The sequence below is a fragment of the Hydra vulgaris genome, chromosome 15, assembly GCF_038396675.1.
Source record: "Hydra vulgaris chromosome 15, alternate assembly HydraT2T_AEP".
In the NCBI taxonomy this organism is placed as follows: Eukaryota; Metazoa; Cnidaria; class Hydrozoa; order Anthoathecata; family Hydridae; genus Hydra; species Hydra vulgaris.
Genome location: NC_088934.1, coordinates 49000001 through 49018161, shown reverse-complemented (window position 1 = coordinate 49018161; position 18161 = coordinate 49000001). Strand labels below are relative to the sequence as shown.

The 18161-nt window shown below is 26.6% G+C and overlaps 1 protein-coding gene across 2 annotated transcripts in view; it reads left to right on the top strand.

The window, feature by feature from the left end:
• Positions 1-13353, top strand: part of LOC101237034 (protein FAN) — a 109429-nt gene extending 96076 nt beyond the window's left edge. For both annotated transcript variants that reach the window (XM_065820028.1, XM_065820027.1), the window contains 14 exons: positions 1408-1510; positions 3032-3107; positions 3374-3432; positions 4608-4675; positions 4786-4853; positions 4939-5000; positions 5155-5216; positions 5390-5437; positions 5601-5688; positions 10482-10535; positions 10863-10901; positions 11083-11185; positions 12753-12862; positions 12945-13353. In XM_065820028.1, coding sequence (XP_065676100.1) covers positions 1408-1510; positions 3032-3107; positions 3374-3432; positions 4608-4675; positions 4786-4853; positions 4939-5000; positions 5155-5216; positions 5390-5437; positions 5601-5688; positions 10482-10535; positions 10863-10901; positions 11083-11185; positions 12753-12862; positions 12945-13042 — 1038 coding nt within the window. In that variant the 3' untranslated portion in view covers positions 13043-13353. The remainder of the gene's footprint in view (positions 1-1407; positions 1511-3031; positions 3108-3373; positions 3433-4607; positions 4676-4785; positions 4854-4938; positions 5001-5154; positions 5217-5389; positions 5438-5600; positions 5689-10481; positions 10536-10862; positions 10902-11082; positions 11186-12752; positions 12863-12944) is intronic.
• The last annotated feature ends 4808 nt before the right edge of the window (positions 13354-18161 follow it).

The following is an 18161-nucleotide window of genomic DNA, read 5'->3' as shown; positions in this document are numbered from 1 at the left end:
GCAAACGATGACTTTCTGCAGCAGTTTTCTTTAAAATAAAATAGTGAAGTAATACTTCCCGCAAATGCATATTTGAAGGCACAAAGTTGTTCATTTTGAAAGATGTATAAAATTATCTAGATATGAATAAAATCAAATTAAAAACTATGATATTTAAAGCAAATTGAACGTAGTTTCACACACATAATCATCCATACATTAATTTTGTCTTAAAAAGAAAATTAACTTGTCTTATTTTAAACAGCGGTTTCATATGCATACACCTATTACTATTTTTGATTTGATTTGAAACCTGTTTCTTTTTTCCATTATTTGACAAAAACTTTATTGTAATGACGTAATGAAGTATATTATAAAAAATATGAAAATATTTATAAATTGTTTTTATAAATTTATATAAATTGTTGATAATTATTTAATAATAACTATTAAATAAAGTATGTGTTTTAAAACAAATTTTGATTAAATAAAAAATTGAATTTTAAACAAATTTTGATTAAATTTGTCGTTTTCATTTTCAAATATCAACCTCAAATTTTTTTGTAGACGAAAACATTTTAACAACCACAAATATTTTGTTAATTTAAATATATAGATAAATTTATATGATAATGTTTTGTGTATTATTTGGCATAAATACATTGACTGGCAATAGGAATATCAAGAACTAAATTTAAATACATCGACTGAGGATAAGGGTTTTAGTCATGATTAAAAGTCATAAAAAACAAGTAAACTATCATTTCGTTAAAAAGTATTCAGTTTAACTAGATAGTTTTAACGTCGCGTAAATCAGGTAACGTTCTTCTGCTTTAAATGGACGAAAGAAGAAAGCAGTGGTAGGGGACCTCATGTATCACTGCAAGCCACTGTACATCCAAGGCTGGTGCAAATGGTGTGTGATTCCCCCCACCCCCTATCAATGAATTTTATTTCATTATGTCTGCAAATTTAGCTCTTTTAAACCAGCTAATCATATGTAGCATATGCATATGTAGATCATGTAGTACAGTCGGCAAACCTCCGCCCCTGAGTAGCCCTGTTGGATATACCACATATGACAAAGTTTTTACCTTTACTGGATTTAGTTTTCTTTTTTTATGTTATTTAGCAATTACTCTTGCAGAAAAAGGGATCATCACAATGTGTATAATCACAGAATTGTACTCTTCTCTAATTAAATTGGGACAGTAAGAGAGTAATATATCTAAAAAAAGTTGAATTTTCTGGAACTTATTTGTTTCTTGATCTTTGCTCTTATTGGCATTGATATGAATACTGTTTAAAAGCTGAAAATAGCAGTTGACAGGCATCTGCCACTGCATTTACTCTAGTGGTAGTATATTAATAGTATAGTTAGTATTACTAAAACTAGTAAATAAAAGTTTCTTAATTTATGATTTTTAGCCAATTTCTATTCCACTTCATTTGGTAAATGTTGACAAAGTTGCTTTATTTGATTCTCCTGACCACTTTACTTTCAACGATCATGTTGATGGAAGAGATCAAGGTTTGTTCAATTTTTTAAGTTTTTATTCATATTGGTATTTTTTTTCTAATTTTATTTGCAGCTGTCAACCCTAAACTTTGAAACACAAAACTTGTTAAACAAGGTTGCTAAAGAATTGTGATTTAAATTGATATGGATTAAAATCTTTTTTTTTGTTTTAATCTAATGCTATAGTTTGTATGGATTATATTGCCCATGTTTCACTAAAATAAAGCATAACACTTTGAAAATGTGTGGTGTATAACTAACTTTAAATCTTTAATGATGCACCTCTTGCTGTTTAAAGTGGAGTTGATTCTCTGAACTTGGCCCAGACACAAAATTTTTTTTAAATAAACAACCTTTACTCTAATAGTTACTTTCTTTTGTTTTGATTGGTATGGTAACATTTTATTTTAGAACTATGATGTTACAAACTATTTTTAAATATCTAAAAGCCCACTACTCTATCATTATTGGTACTCTGTCAAAAACTTTTTAACAAATGCCATCCACAATTTGTTGTTGTTTTTTTTTAAAAAAATTTTCTTCAATTTGCCTTACATTAAATATTGCATTTGATGTTCTCTTTCCTAGCCTAAAACCAAACTTACTAATACACTGCTTCTTATTTTGTCAATAATCCATTCTTAAATCTTTATTACCTGGTTTTTTCACTAAATAAAGCAATTTCACTAAATAAAGCAATAGTTAAGCAAAATAATTTACCAATTATAAACAATTAAATCTTTGTGTTTTATTTTAACAATTTTATATTTTACCAATGTTATTGGTAAAATAAAAACATCAACCTTTTTTTTTTTGTGAAGGATTTAAGAAATGTTTAAATAAAATTGAAGCTGCACAAGGAGAATGAGACCTTAGGTCTAGTGTGACAAACATTATAATGCTTATCTCAGTAGACCTAAGGTCTCATTCTGCCCCAGAATTTTTCCTTATGCAGCTTCTATTTCTATTTAAACTTTTCTTAAATCCTTAAAAAAAAAGTTTGATGTTTTTGGTGGCTTTAATATTTAAGTTACCAAAAACAATATTGACAGGTGCATAAAGAGAAAGAATCAGTTCAGAATGTTATAAATTATTTATATATGTTATGAACTTATTATGACTCATATCTCCTTTGAGAATAGTTGCGTTGTTAATTATTAAATTGAAATTTCTTATTGTATTATTGTATGTATTGTCTTAATGACATATGATAAAAACCTAAATAGTTATAAGGTGTTATTATTTCACAAAAATAACATTTAAAAGAGTATATTTATAAAGACTCACTCTCAACTATTATTATTAGCTTTTTTCCTATTTTCTGTATTTGTCAAATAAAATGTTTTATTTATTAATAAAGTTCCTGGTAGAACAAAAGACCACATACAAAGTTTATCTACATTTATATTTGTGTGTGCATTTGTGTGTACTATTAGTTATAGTATTTTTTACTAATAAATAATTTTGTTTGGACGATAAATAGTGTTATTTGGTTACTTTATGATTGATTAACATTATAATATTAAATTTTAGATGTTTTCCCTAATTTACCACTATTAAATTGGTACAAAAAGTTAAAATTAAAAATTGTTACAAAGCTTCATAAAGAGTAAGTACCTACTATTTCATAGCTATCTTGAACCACAGTCTTTAATTATTACCTAGAATCTTATCAATTGTGATTGTCTATTTTTTTAACTTTGATCAAATTTATCTTTTATCATTTTTAATCCTTCATTGTTATAAACTTTTATTATAATTATAAAATATTTTTGTTTTTGCTGTCATAGATTGCATTGTTTAAAAATTAAATTAATTAACAATATAATTAATATAAAAAGTATAAATTGATAATGTAATCATTTCCTGCATTAGCTGTGTTTTAGGAGTTGATTTATCTGATGATGCTCAAATTATATACTCGGTATCTCAAGGTATTTTTATTTTGGTATTATTTAGTTAATTGTATAAAATAATATTATTTATGTTAAACATTAACTAGAAATGATAGTTTAAAAATTAATATATCAACAAATAAAATAACTTAAAACTCTTCATAAACAACTTATTGTGAAGCTGATGCAAATGAATCTATTGGAAAAGTGTTGATAGGAAATCTTTAACAAAAGTACAAGTAGGGAATCTATTGCAAAAATATTAGTAGGGAATATTTTTCAAAAGTATTGGTAGGGAATCTTTTTTTTTTTAAATTTTTTAAAATTTTATTATTGTTTCATTAAATTTTATAAGTAGAAATTTTAGAAGAAGAAATTTTATAAGAAGAATATTCCTAATTATTTATAATTATTTCAAATACAGTTCTAAATGAAATTTAAGTTTATTTAAAGGCTGTTTATACGAGGCGGGCTAGCCCAAACAAGATCTATGTTTAACATTTATCTTTAAAAATTAAATTTATTTACGTGACAAATTAAACTTATTTACATGACTTATTTACAAACAGACAAGCCCGGAAAACTAAGATTTTGCCTTATTTCAGTGGGATCTAACTAATGTTAGACTTGATTTTCCATGTAAAAAGTAACCTGGTATCAAGTAAACAAATACCCTGCTCATGAATGTAGCAGATTAGATAAAACCACACATTTTCTTTTCATTCAAAGACATTTCTGATTATTTTTAAAACAATCAATTGAATACAAATAAAAATGAATAATTCAAAATTAAATTAAATTTCCAATGTAAGCATTTGTTTTTTTATGTTTTTATTTTTTTGGTTAGTCCAGGTAATCCGGCCAGCCCAATTCATATCTCTTAGTAAACAAAAATTCAATCTCTTAGTAAACTAAAATTATATGTAAAGTGCATCATTTAACATTACATAATTATCATAAAGTTCATTTTATTTGTATTAATAACTAAAAACAATGTTTGTAAGCATAATTTTATAGAATATATAAAACTATATATTTAGAGAAAATATATAAAAATATATATTTAGAGAAAATATATAAAAATATATATTCAAAGAAAATAAATAATTATATATATATATATAATATTTATAAAGTACTAACATACTTAAAAGTATAAAATATATGTTAAAGATATAAATATATGTTTATTTTGATAGTCCTTTATTTTTTAGATTGTCAACTTAAAGTCTTTTCTATAAATGATAATATTCAAACTCGAAGCATCAACTTGTCATCAATGGTAAAAATATTTTTTTTATTTTTTCCATTTCATTAATTATTTTTATTTATTTTAGCATGTAAATAAATAATGAACTTTATATAAAAATAGATAATGAACGTTATATTTAGGCTTTGTCGTGTTGTCAATTAATAGATGACCAAAAATATTTACTCATAGGATCTTGGGATGCTCAAATGTAAAGTTATTTTTTGTGGTTTTTAGAAAGTTTGATCACAGTTTTTGATTTATATATATATATACTTACTAAATATTATTTTCAGTTATATTTATTCAACAGAATACTCAAGAGTTGTTGATGCAAAACATGCTCATCATGATGCTAGTAAAACTTGTTTTACTCAAGTTTTAATTTATATTTATTTTTCTCTTTATGTTTATATACCTTTGAATATTTTTTTTTTATTCATCTTTTTTTGCTTTGCAAGTTCAAAGTGTATGTTTTTCAATTTAATTATTACAGATGTTTTTTTTTAAAGTAAGCAGTTTATGCTATAAATACAATAAGTTAGTGACATCTTCTTGGGATGCAACAGTAAAAGTGAGATATTTATGTTCTATTTATATACTATTTTGTATTTATTTTGTTTTAGTAGTTTTTATATATTGTGTCATTTCAATTTTATAAATATTTTAGAATAATTCCAGTTGTTATTTTAACAAAATATAACTTAACTTTTGATTTAGTTTCATTTATTAATGTTTTATTTTTAGGTGTGGTCATATGAATTTGTGAATAAAAAATCTACATTTACTCTCCTTGTAAATTATTACTGGGTTTTTTTTCTTACTATTTAATAAATACTTTCAGTTACACACTTATTTTTAATTTATTTTTAAATTTGTTTATTGTATTAAATGTTTTAGTAAATTAATGGGAAACAATAAAAAATATGAAATTTTGTTTTTTTATAAAAAACTTTAGTCTGAAATTGATCATGATACTGAAGTTTCAACATGTGATTATTTTGAGGATTCCAATGGCTCAAAGGTTGTTACTGGAACCAAAGATGGTAAAAAATGTTTGTGTACACACCACACACGCACACGCACACACTCACCAACCAAAAATACAAATACAAATGTACCCAAATATTTGGGTACATTTATATTTTTTTAATCTCAATCTACAAATTGTATAATAATGATTTGTTGATGTTGTAGCCTAAACTCTTGGCTGTTTCTGTGGTTGTAAAAGTTATCTTTCTATCAGATATTTAATCTTGTCTGATGCAGCAACCAATTCTGGTAAAAAAATACTTTTTTTGGTACTTTTCATTCAAAGAGATTACATATCTCCAGTAGTAAACAACCAGGGCTTTGGCTGGGGCTAGGTTTGATAACACATAGCCGTGACCGGGGCCAGGTTTATGACCAGGGCTGCATGAACATTGATAGATTCTATAAAAATGTTATTTTTAATTAAAATTTATGATATGAGTTATAATTAAAAAAAAAATACTTTTATAGGATCTATCAATTGTAATTCAGCCCCAGCCGGGTTTATGACCGGGGTTGCATTAATATTAATAGATCCTATAAAAGTATTGCTTTTAATTATAACTCATATCATAAATTTTAATTAAAAATAACATTTTTATAGGATCTATCAATGTTTATGCAGCCCTGGTCATAAACCCAGCCCCGGTCGCGGCTATGTGTTATCAAACCTAGCCCCGGCCAAAGCCCCGGTCGTTTACTAATCTCCAGTATTTTCCTCTATCATGTCATTTTCCTTTCCCATAATTCAGGAATTCACCTATATTATTTCTTATAATAGTTATTTTCTTGTATATTCTTTTTCCATGTTTCTCTCTTTTCTTTTCTTTCATCAGCACTCTGTTCTATTTGAAACAGCTTTTTATCAATAGGTAACTTACAATCCTGTCTTCCAGCTTGTTTAGACATAAGGAACTGCATATCAACTTGGTTAAGTTTAATTGTTATCATTCTCGAGTAAATATTTTTATTTATAAAGTATTTGTTCAGTTTCATTTCTTTCAGTTTTTTGATTTTCACTAAAGCATTGTTTGTTCTTTCTCAACTTCTAGTACCTGTCAACAATTTTTTCTATTTTCTTTATAACATGATGCTGTCATAAATAACACCTCATAAATAAATAATTATTTCAAATACCATATTTAGCAATATTATTAAGTTTTTTTTGAAAGATGTTTTATTTGAGTAGTGAAAATTTCTTTATTCATCTTCGAATAACAATATCTAATTCTTGCTTCAAGCTCTTCCAAATTCTCAGCTCTCCAATTATTCTCGTACACTAGCCTGGTTGATTGCCTGCTTACTGTGATGAATATAAAGAGGGCTTATTCCACGGGGGCTTATGCAACAAGAAACTAAGAGCTTGTCCTCATACTTTTTACGCAAATTGTATCTTACTTGGTGAGAACATTGAGAAGGATCAGCAGCATAAAACTACTTCAAACTTTTCTTTTTAGAGATCCATTCTCCAATTAAAGGTTTTTTGCATGCATGAAATAAATTACATAATAAATGCAATTACAATTTGTCCGAAATTTTATTTATATGGTGTTATATAAATATATAAGAATATAAATATATACATAAATGTATAAATGATATAAATATATAAGATAATTATATTATGATCCAGTCAGAGATTATAAATTTATAAGAATCGGTTATATTATCAATAAGAATTAATTATGTCATTACTAAAATATTAATACATTGCCATTCAAAATGCCATTACAAATTTCATGGTTTTAATTAGGGAACAATTAGGGTCCTTCACCATCCTGTGAAGAACTAAATACTCTGGTAAATAAATCTTTGTCTGATGTGTAATGCTTCTTTATCAATTTCTTGCAGTTATTTTCCACAGTTGATCTAATGAGATATATCATTGTTTAAGACTTCTGTTTTTGTCAAGACAGACCCAAGAAAAAGTACTGCATCATTGCATCATGTGTTGCAAAAAGTGTTGCATCATTGCTGGAAATTTTAGATTAGCTGCCGTAAAAATTTCAAGGTTTCTAAAAACAGTTCTTGGAAAAGTTAAATAAACCACCTAAGTTTTTACTTAATGTTTTAATGAAACTTTATCATAGATGGCTTTTACCTCACCTTTACTACCATACTTTCTAAGCAATAGTTGAGGTAGGAACATTTCCAACTCCAGAAGAACAATCTTCAATCATTCAAGAAGAACTTGGATGTGCAACAGTCTCAAATGGAAAAAGGGTTCCAAAATGGTTTTTGGAAGAGTTAAGTCAACCACTTGGGATTTCTTTGTTCGGGACAATATAGAAGCTGGAAGAAAGTCTAGCAAATTTCTATTTTTGAATATTCTTCTCCTTTCTCTTGAGTTTCTTGATGAAATCTGAATGACACTTTCCTTTTTTTTCTAGTCTTGTTTCTTTGTCTCGTTTTGTTATTTAATTTGAAGATTCACATTGGAATGTTTTTTCAGGGAGGTCCTCATAAGTTGTAGAAAAAAACAACTTAGCTATGAGCATTTTGTCTTTTTATAAGTTTCAATAAAATCTTATCAGAGATTGCTTTTACCTCACAATGTGCAACCGTCTCAAAAGGTATTCTTGATAGGATGGTAGTGTCACTAGAAAATCTATTAATTGGATGACCAACAAGCCATTTTTGTGTCCATTTTTTTAATGTATAGCTTGTGATGTTTTTTTTTGTTTCGTTTTGTGAGCAGTCTATTTTTCATCCATTTTGGTCTAACTATTGTGTAAACCTCATGTACAATGTCCTTTTTATATACACCATTGGAACTTTCTAAAACATTCAAATTTGGGATCCTTTTAGAAATTTTTAAAAGTATTTTTCTAGATTGAAGAGTTTTCAGAATCTTTCATTGTCTTTTAAAATATTCTATTATCCATAACATTATAGAATGTTTTGAAAGTTTCCATAATACTTTGGAAGATTCTTAAATATTTTAAAGGTTCAGAATATTCTTTAATCTTCTAGAATATTCTGGAAGTTTTCAAAATATTTTAGAAATTTTCTGAATGTTCTGGTAAGTTTCTAAATGTTTTATATTTTTAAACTGTCCTTAATATTTTAAACTTTCCATAAATAATATTTAATCTATTAGAATCTTTTGCAATGTAATGTTCCATTACATTCCAAAAGATTTAAACCTGTTCAGAACTTTAAGCAACAGCATTAGTATTATGAAAACATTATATTTTTGTTGATTTAAGATGGTAATGTGTGACATTGGTTTAGCTAATAATGTGTGACAATTGTTTTTGTTAAAATAACACAATCTTTCAAATGGTACAACACAATTTTTCAACTGCCACTTTGATTGGTTGCAATGTACCAATAATAAACCAGATAATAAATTTATTTCTGCTGAACGAAACTGCAACTGTTTTTCAAAACGCTTTAAGTTGCTTATGACATATTTCGAGAAAAACCCATTAAAAAAAATTATTAGTAGAAACTCTTTATAAAACGTTTTTTAAAACTAATAATTCTTATGAACTTTTTCATAATTTTAAAAAAATATTTATCCAATGACATTTTTAGGCATCTAAATTAGCTTTTTTTTTTTTAAATGTCAAATTTGATTTTTTTTTTTACCTAAATGCGTTTTGAAAAACCGCAGGAGAAAAATTTTTCCAAATTAATCAAGATTTGTAAAATTGCACAAGCAAAGTCTTATATACGCTTTTGTAACAAAATCATTTTTAGTAAGAGTTTTTTTAAATGTTTTCATGACTTTTCTATCAAAGAATAATTATCAATGTTTTTAATCTGATTTTTCAAATAAAAATAAAAACATCAGATTCAGTTTCCTTATCAGAATCAGAATAAATTACATCTATGGTTGTTATTGAGTCATTTTCTTGCTCCCTAAAAAAGAACCAGTTTTCTTTTTTTTTTCTTTTTTATGTAAAAAATTATAAGTATGGCTAGTTGAACGCCATGTGCAATAGATAAATGATGTTGAATCTGTAAAAGTTGCTCTAACTGTTTCACTACTGCAGCTCCATCAGTAGTATTTGTTACATAGTTTTTAAGTTTAAATTTAAAGGTTAAACAGGGCCGATTTAGACTTCAAAATTTCCAAACATCTATCTGCAGGCATTTTTTTGTGTTCTCAAATAAGACCAAAACTATAAAACTTACCATTTGAATAAGCATTAACATTCATATACAACCGATTCCTAAGTGATGTCCACTCGTCTAATGTTAAACTGAACTTCATACCTTGTACTTTTAAAGATTGCGATTCATGAGTCGTTTCTTTTTTTGTATTTTCTCCATAGCCTGTAGCAACATTTTTCAGATTATTTAGAAATTTAGGAATATTTTCTCCATACCCAATAAAAATATAAACACCATATTCTTTTTCATGCTTGAAATACTGCCATGTTGTTTTTTGATTATTACTAACACTATTAGTGCTTTTTCACTACTTTAAAAAAAATTGATAGAATAAATGCTAAAGGTTTTTGCAGCAGTTTTGAAGGCAAAAGTAGATTACTTTGAATAATTCAAAATTGGGAAAACTTTATAAAGATAACGTTCAATTTTTGTTTTTTATGCTTACTGTTTTTATTGCAAAATGAGTCTTGTTATTCAAAAGCATTTACTATTAAAAGCAGTATTGTTATTTTTATACCGGTAGTGTGTATATATATATATATATATATATATATATATATATACATATATATATATATATATATATATATATATATATATATATATATATATATATATATATATATATATAAATATATATATATATATATTTGTATATATAATTTTATTTTAAATTTTTTTTAAGGGCATGTGCTTATATGGAACAATGATTTGCAAATTCTAACTAGTCAACTAAACCGTGAATTTTTTATTATTTTTAACTGTTCTACAAAATTTATATGATTTGTTGCAATAAAAAAAATTTTTATTGAAGTTTTTATTTCCTTCTTTTTTTGTTCTCTCTGTCTGTTTGTTTAACCTGTTTTTTCTTCCGTGTATTTTTTCCTTTTAATGATATTTTCTGTCTTCCTATAGTTTTCTACCTTCATTTAGTTTTCTACTTTCATATAGTTTCTGGTTTTTAATTTTTATTTATATTTGGTTAACAACTTTTTTTTAGTTAATATTTTTAATTTATAGTTTTTTAGTTTTCCCAATTTTTATAAATACTTTCAATTATATTTAGTGCATGCCAGCAATGTAACAAAAGTAATATTTAGTCCTAGTAAGTTGTTGTTGTTGTTGTTGTTTTTTACTTTAATTTACTAATTCAAATTTAGAATTTGTAAAAATTATTTTTCTTACACAGCAAAATTGCATTTCCTATTAAAATATATTTCTTGTTTAATTTTTAATTACATTTAGGTTAACAATTTTTAAAAGGTTTTAAAAATTAACTTTCTTAGATGGTGCCCAGGTTTTGAGTAGCAGTTTGGATGGATACTTAAAAATTATTGACTCATGTACAGAACTTCAAGTTTACGCAAAAGATGTTGCTCAACCAATTACGTATGTATTTTTTTTTGTTTACAAATTCTTTTTCAACGTTGGATGGAAAATTTTTTATCTCTTTTTTTCTATATAAATTTTCACATTTTTTCGAAAATTCTTATATTTTTTTTGAAATTTTCACGTTTTTTCTAGATTAAAAATACTTCAGTTAAAACTGAATGGTTGCACTATTTAAAAAAAAGTACATTCGAAGAAACTGAATTATATTGACACTGCATCCTACCAAATTTCTTTATGCAATTTTTATCAATTCTCCTAAAAGAAAATGCCATCAGTTTTAACTATAAATTTATTTTTTGGTAATGGGTTAATTTGATTACAAATTTTTTTTTGTAATCCATTAATACTCTTATATTATTAAAGAAAATATATTTTAAAATTAAGAAAATATATTATTAAAGAAAATAATTTTAATTTTCTGTTTAAAAAATAAAACAATCCAAAACATTTTCAAAATAATATAAATTTCTAAATACTTAAATTTCTAAAATAAAGTACTTCACGTAGCAAGCTTGTCTTATGTGATAGTCTCTCTCTCTCTCTCTCTCTCTCTCTCTCTCTCTCTCTCTCTCTCTCTCTCTCTCTCTCTCTCTCTCTCTCTCTCTCTCTCTCTCTCTCTCTCTCTCTCTCTCTCTCTCTCTAAGAAAAGGGAGTGGGAAAACTAGGTGTTTTAAAAGATTGTTGCATTTAACTCATAGTGTTTATTACAATTTTCAATCAATATTCATTTAGGAAAATATATATTTTAGTATAATTCTTTATCATAACAAAGAAATCAAAACAAAACGAAAATAAATATTTCAATTAATTTGATATCGTAACTCGTACTCAATTAATTTGATATCTTCACTTGCACGATTTTATTGCAGTTATTGGTGCTGTTATTATTAGTTATAACGCAGCTTCTTTTTATCTTGTGATAAATTTTTTTTTTATTGTTGAAACCCGCGCTTTTTTTCTTCGTTTTTATCTTGCTGCATCAATCATCTTGTATTTTCTTTATATCTTGCATCAATCATCTGTTATTTTCTTTTTATCTTGTATCAATCATCTTTCATTTTCTTTCTATATTGTAGCAGTTGTCATTAACTAAATGTACGCATGGTTGAAAGTGTTATTTTAAAGGCTTCATAAAACGTTGCAAAGACTTCTTTAACGCTCACAATACCAACTATAAAAGCAAAACCGAAAACCAAAAGCAATTAGTTCTGGCCACTTTGGTGAATATTTTTTTAATTTAGATAGAGTAGATTTGCTTCATAAGTTCAGTGGTGATTGCGTTCCTTCGTACTATATATTCCTAATAATTTGCATGTGTAATCTCTGATGCTTTTTTATTAAAAAATAATATTTCTTGAAATAGATTCAGTAAAAAATCTGTAATGAATGTATATCTAATCACTTTTAACCATAAAACACTTTATAATGAGATCATCTAATTTTTTTACTATTACAACATTAAAATATAGTTTCATATTTACGAACTTTTTATCTATTGGACTAGAAGTAAAAATAAATTTACTGGGTTTTTAATGACACAAGTAAATCTTGGTTATCCCTATAGAAACGCTTTTTGGGATGGCTTCGTCGTTATAGCCACATGTCAAACTGGCAACATCCTTATATTCGATATTATCAATGATATTTGTATATCAAGCCTTACTTCGAATGCAGGTATATCTTTATTAGTATTTCCTTGAGTCTATTATTTGTTTTTTTATTAATCTAACATAAATAGATTATTTAATTTTTTAAGGTGCGATTAATTCTCTAGCTGTTAACGTGAAAATGAATAAATTAATCACAGGTCACAACGATGGGAGCATATCGGTATGGATTGTAGATGATGAATGAGATAATTACATTCTAGCTGAATGAAATGAACAAATTTTTCGATGTTATTCTGAGCAGTCAACATTACCGCTGATTGTTTTTAATTGCTGCCTCGTAGCTAATAAAGCGATAAAGTAGCTTATCAAGTGATGAAGTAGCTTATCAGTAAGAGTTGCGTGATTTTTGATAACAATTTTTTTATAAACAATTTAACTAAACTGAAAAACTTTTTAAGAAACTCTACGCATTTTTTTAATTAACAAATCAAATTATTAAAAAGGTATTTATGTACAACTTTATTAAACATTAAAAAACATAGAAGATTATTTTAATATTTGTTTAATTTCAATAAGTTTAAATGAACATAAAAACAGAATAAAAATAATTTATATTGTAGACCCTGTTGTGTTTAAGTGGATTTGCTGTATTTAAGTAGACTTGTTGACTTACTGTTTTTAAGTAGGCTTGTTAATTTATTGTTTTTAAGTAGACTTGTTTACCTGGTTATTAACTTGGAAATTATCTTTAATAACTTAAATTAATTTTACTTAATAGTAATTTTTTTTTTAATATAATTTTCATTGATTCTTATCATTTTACTTTTGTTAGTATTAATATGAAAAAAAAAAAAAAAATTACTCCTGCTTGCAAATTCGTTCCTGAGATTTTGTTAGTATTAATTAAAAAAAAAAATTGTTCCTGCTTGCAGATTCGTTCTTAAGACGAATTCGTTCTTTAATACACCATCTGTTAGTAGATTGTATACTTTTTTTCAATTTTATATAAAGAATCTGGGTAACATTTCGCATTAGTTCAGTTGAAGTAAAAAAACAACCCAAACCCGTAAAACATACAATGCTTATATTAGGTACATATATCCATATCCAGATATATGTTTAGAGACATTGAAAGAATCCCATTACTTAGTTCACAGAAAGTCCATATTTAAGAATAACATGGGTCAAAATCTGACTTCAAAAGTCCACTATCCAAACAACTCGTATAAAACTTATGAGAATATTAACTATATTCTCACAAATGTCAATAACGAGCTAATACTTGAAGATAAAAATGATGAATTGAAAATGCAATAAACTCTCTAAAAATAAACACGTTTCTAGGTACATATGACATGTTGATTTAATCAATTGAAGCGGGAACTCTATTAACAATAAAGTTCCCGCACAAATTAACAATAGCTAACATTATACCAATTTTTAAAACCGGTGTAACATTTTAAATAAACAATTACTGACCTATTTCAATATTTCCTACGTTTTCTAAAATACTTGATAGAATAATCCACAATAGATATATGATAATCTAATTCAAAACAAGTTTTAAATAAAAAAAACTATTCGGTTTTCAATCGCGCACTTAACCAAACAAGTAATTTTAGGTATAATAGCATTGTAATAGGATTAGTGATTCATTTTATAAAAAGAAATTTGTATTTAGAACTTCTATATACCAGTTTAAAGTATTTCTCACGGTTAATCTTGATATAGAAAAATAAGAGATAAATAGTAAAACCCTCGATTGATTTAAAGGTTACCTGTGCAACAGGTAACAATGTGTTATTTCGAACGATAACAACGATTCAATTTTACTAGAAGTTTGTCCCTTTTTATATATAAATTGTAGATTTTGTGATGAGAAAAATAACCTAATTAATCATAAAAGGTTCAAAGTTATTGCTGTCTTACAGTCATTGAACAAGGTATACATTAAATAATTCATAGAAATTTTATTTTATATATACCATCTTTAAAGACTTACAAAAGATAAAAGCTGTATGATTGCAAGTCATGCAACGTTCTCCATTATATAATTAGTCCTAGTTAATCACTTGTATCAGTTATCAGTATCACTGTCATCGGATCAATCATTTGTGGGAACAGAGGATTATACATATATTGGGTAGGAACAAGCAGGGTAAGATGAATTATGCCAACTTTTTTGTTGAACCTATCTTTTTCAATGTCTTTGTTTGATAACAGATGCTTATAGAACAGCTATGCTCATGACAGGATTATGATTTTAAATTATATTTTACACATAAAATATTTTACTATATATACAGACATTAACGAAAAAAAATCCCTGTACAGAAGCGTTGTTTAGACATTAACGAAAATAATTGCTCTATGGAAGCGTTGTGGTTTCTGTAGGGCGATTATTTAAATTAATGTTTTATTAGTGTTTTGCTTCACATTTTCCACAAATTATTTCACCTTTTCTTTGTAACTTTTAAAAAACTTAACAAAGTTGGAAAAATGGTCATGATACAATGATTGATTCACTTGAAAAAGGGCTTTTTCATTTACAAATAAAGTTGAGTCTTCAACCTGATCCCAAGTAGGAATTTTGTCTAGTTTCTTCAAACTAAAATCTTTTAACTCTTGGTATTGGAAGTTTACGCAACTTGCGTAATCTTTAACATGATTGTAAGGTGCATTCGAGAATAAGAATATCATTATGAAAACTTATTATTTATGTGAGAAACAGAAAGGTTTAATATGGAATTTATTTAGAAACCTCCTAAAAGAGGAGAATTTATGTTTATATCGGAAATCTCCCGGATTTATTTTGACTTAAAGTCCGGAGATTTCGTGACAAATCCAGGGATATGGAAATCATAAAAAATGTCATATTTGTATGTTTCTATTTTTCAACTTTAACGATTCAGAAGCATCTCCACTCTCAATGATCAAGATTGAGTTGAAGTGAATGAAATGAAGCTTCTGAAATACTAATCAAATGAAAATTAAAATAAACTGATTTTGAATAAAATGTTGGGAATTGTCAGTTTGATGAATTTTGATGACTTTAAAAAAAATATAAGGTTTGTAATGCTCTCCAAACTGATCAGAAATTACTAACTAGAAGATATACTTCTGAAGATTTTGCCTTTGCATGAAACACAAATAGTGAGAATCAAAATGCGCATTCGTTGTAAATAAGATTTCAACCATTTCAAACCAGCTTTCCTAGAATACTTGGTAAATGACTAGTTTATACTCAAAACTAAATTTTGAGTTTGCAACATGGTATTTATTACAGTATCGTCCACAATTATTTTCGTCGCGTCCATAATTATTTTCGTTGCAGTCCATAATTATTTTCGTCGCGTCCATAATTATTTTCGTCGCGTCCACAATTTTTTTCGTTTTTATTTTTTATTTTTATTACGAAATATATAATTGGCAAACGAAAATAATACAAACATCAATCATTCGAATGTCGAAACAGAAGAACAAACAAAAAAAAAACTGCAACCGAAGAAAATATTTCTACAATAAAAAGAATGATAAATAGCAACGAATCAAATCGATCTATTGCAAATACAACACGTCTTTTAATTAGGACGATTCAAAACTGGATACGAAAACTTGAATAAAATCAAAATACAGTGCCTAAAAAGTGTGCTGAGCGGCACGAGATAATATTGAAAGAAAGAGAGGAATTGAATTATTGCAATTAATGCAAATAATGCATTAACTACGATCGACATTGCAGAATTAATGCCCGAAGAACATAAATGCTCAACAACTACAATTAAAAGAGAATTAAAACAAATGGGATATACCCGTAAAAGGCTTAAATCGGTCGTTGTTGCGAGAAATTCAGCTCATGTAATAGCAACAAGGTTAACGTTTTGCAATCATGTTTCTTTTCTGCAAATTTCTGATCTGATTTATAGTGATGAAACCGGTTTTAATTTGCACGATTCACGACATCATGGATATGCATTGTTGGGAAGTACCCCATATGTTACAGTCCCCACACTGAGAGGAAGGAATGTTAGCTTAATATGCGTCATTTCAGTTACGGGATCTATTGGTTTTAAAATAAAGGTTGAGGCCTTTAATACTGCTAGCATGAACGAGTGGATCGAACAAGATTTAAGACTAGCTTTAAGTGATTGAAGATATGTTGTAATAATGGACAATGCGCGATTCCACCATTGTACTATCCAGTTTTTACCACCTTACAGCCCTCAAGCAATTGTACTATCCAGTTTTTACCACCTTACAGCCCTCAACTTAATCCTATCGAGGAGTTTTTTGGTGTGAAAATTTATTCAGAAGGATACAACCACGACCTAATAATCCACAAGAAATGATTAACATTGTTACTGAGATTTTAACAAGTTTTATTTAATACTCTTTTGAAAATTATTATTCTCACATGCGTGAGTGGGTGTTAAAAGGAATTCAGCGTAATGAGTTTATGTGATTAAATTATACTTGAATTTTTTTTCTTAATTTACTGTAAAACATTTGAAAAATAAAGTATTTTTATTACGAAAATATGGACTGCAACGAAAATAATTATGGACGCGACGAAAATAATTGTGGACGATACAGTATTTTCCATTTGCATATTTAAAAATGAAAGCCTAAAAATTTACATGTTTTTAAATACATTTTTGAGAATCTTAGCTTTTTATTATAACATAAAAGTTGTAAACTCAAAGCATGCACTTTTACAGCCATTAAGGTAGAAGTTAGTATTTAAACTTTTTCGTTGAAGGAATCTGAGCAAAGAATACCGCTTTTGATTTCAAAATTGATACAGTACGATAAAAAAAGAAGTAAAAACAGTGCTCAAAAACACTTATTATTATGTCTTTCAAAATTCGAAATGCTTTTTTTTATCTCTTTTCTGAAAACTTATAACGCTATATATCTGCCTAAATAATATCTTTAGAGCAACTGTGTTTGTATATATTTTTACTAAATTTCAATAAAAGCGAGCGAAATTTCGCGGGAAGCATGTTATTTTGATTTATGGAGTAGGAGATTTTTAACGCAAATTTACCAGCGTGTAATTAAATGTTCTATCGATAGTTAAAGATCATTTTTGGTGACAGAAAAAAACAGGAATGAAAAGTTTTTGAAGAGTATCCATGCCACGGTTTTACAATTAATACTAACGAAAGAAAAATCACAAATAGCTTTTAGTAAAACACTAAATAAACTAGGGGGGTTGCGGCTGATTGATTTTTAGCGATCAGCTTCAACTTCAACAGGTGGCTATGTAAATGAAAAAACGTTTTTATAATTTAAAAAAATATATATTATTAACTAATTCAAACTATGTATTAGAAATTGTACCCTTTCATACTTACAGCAAG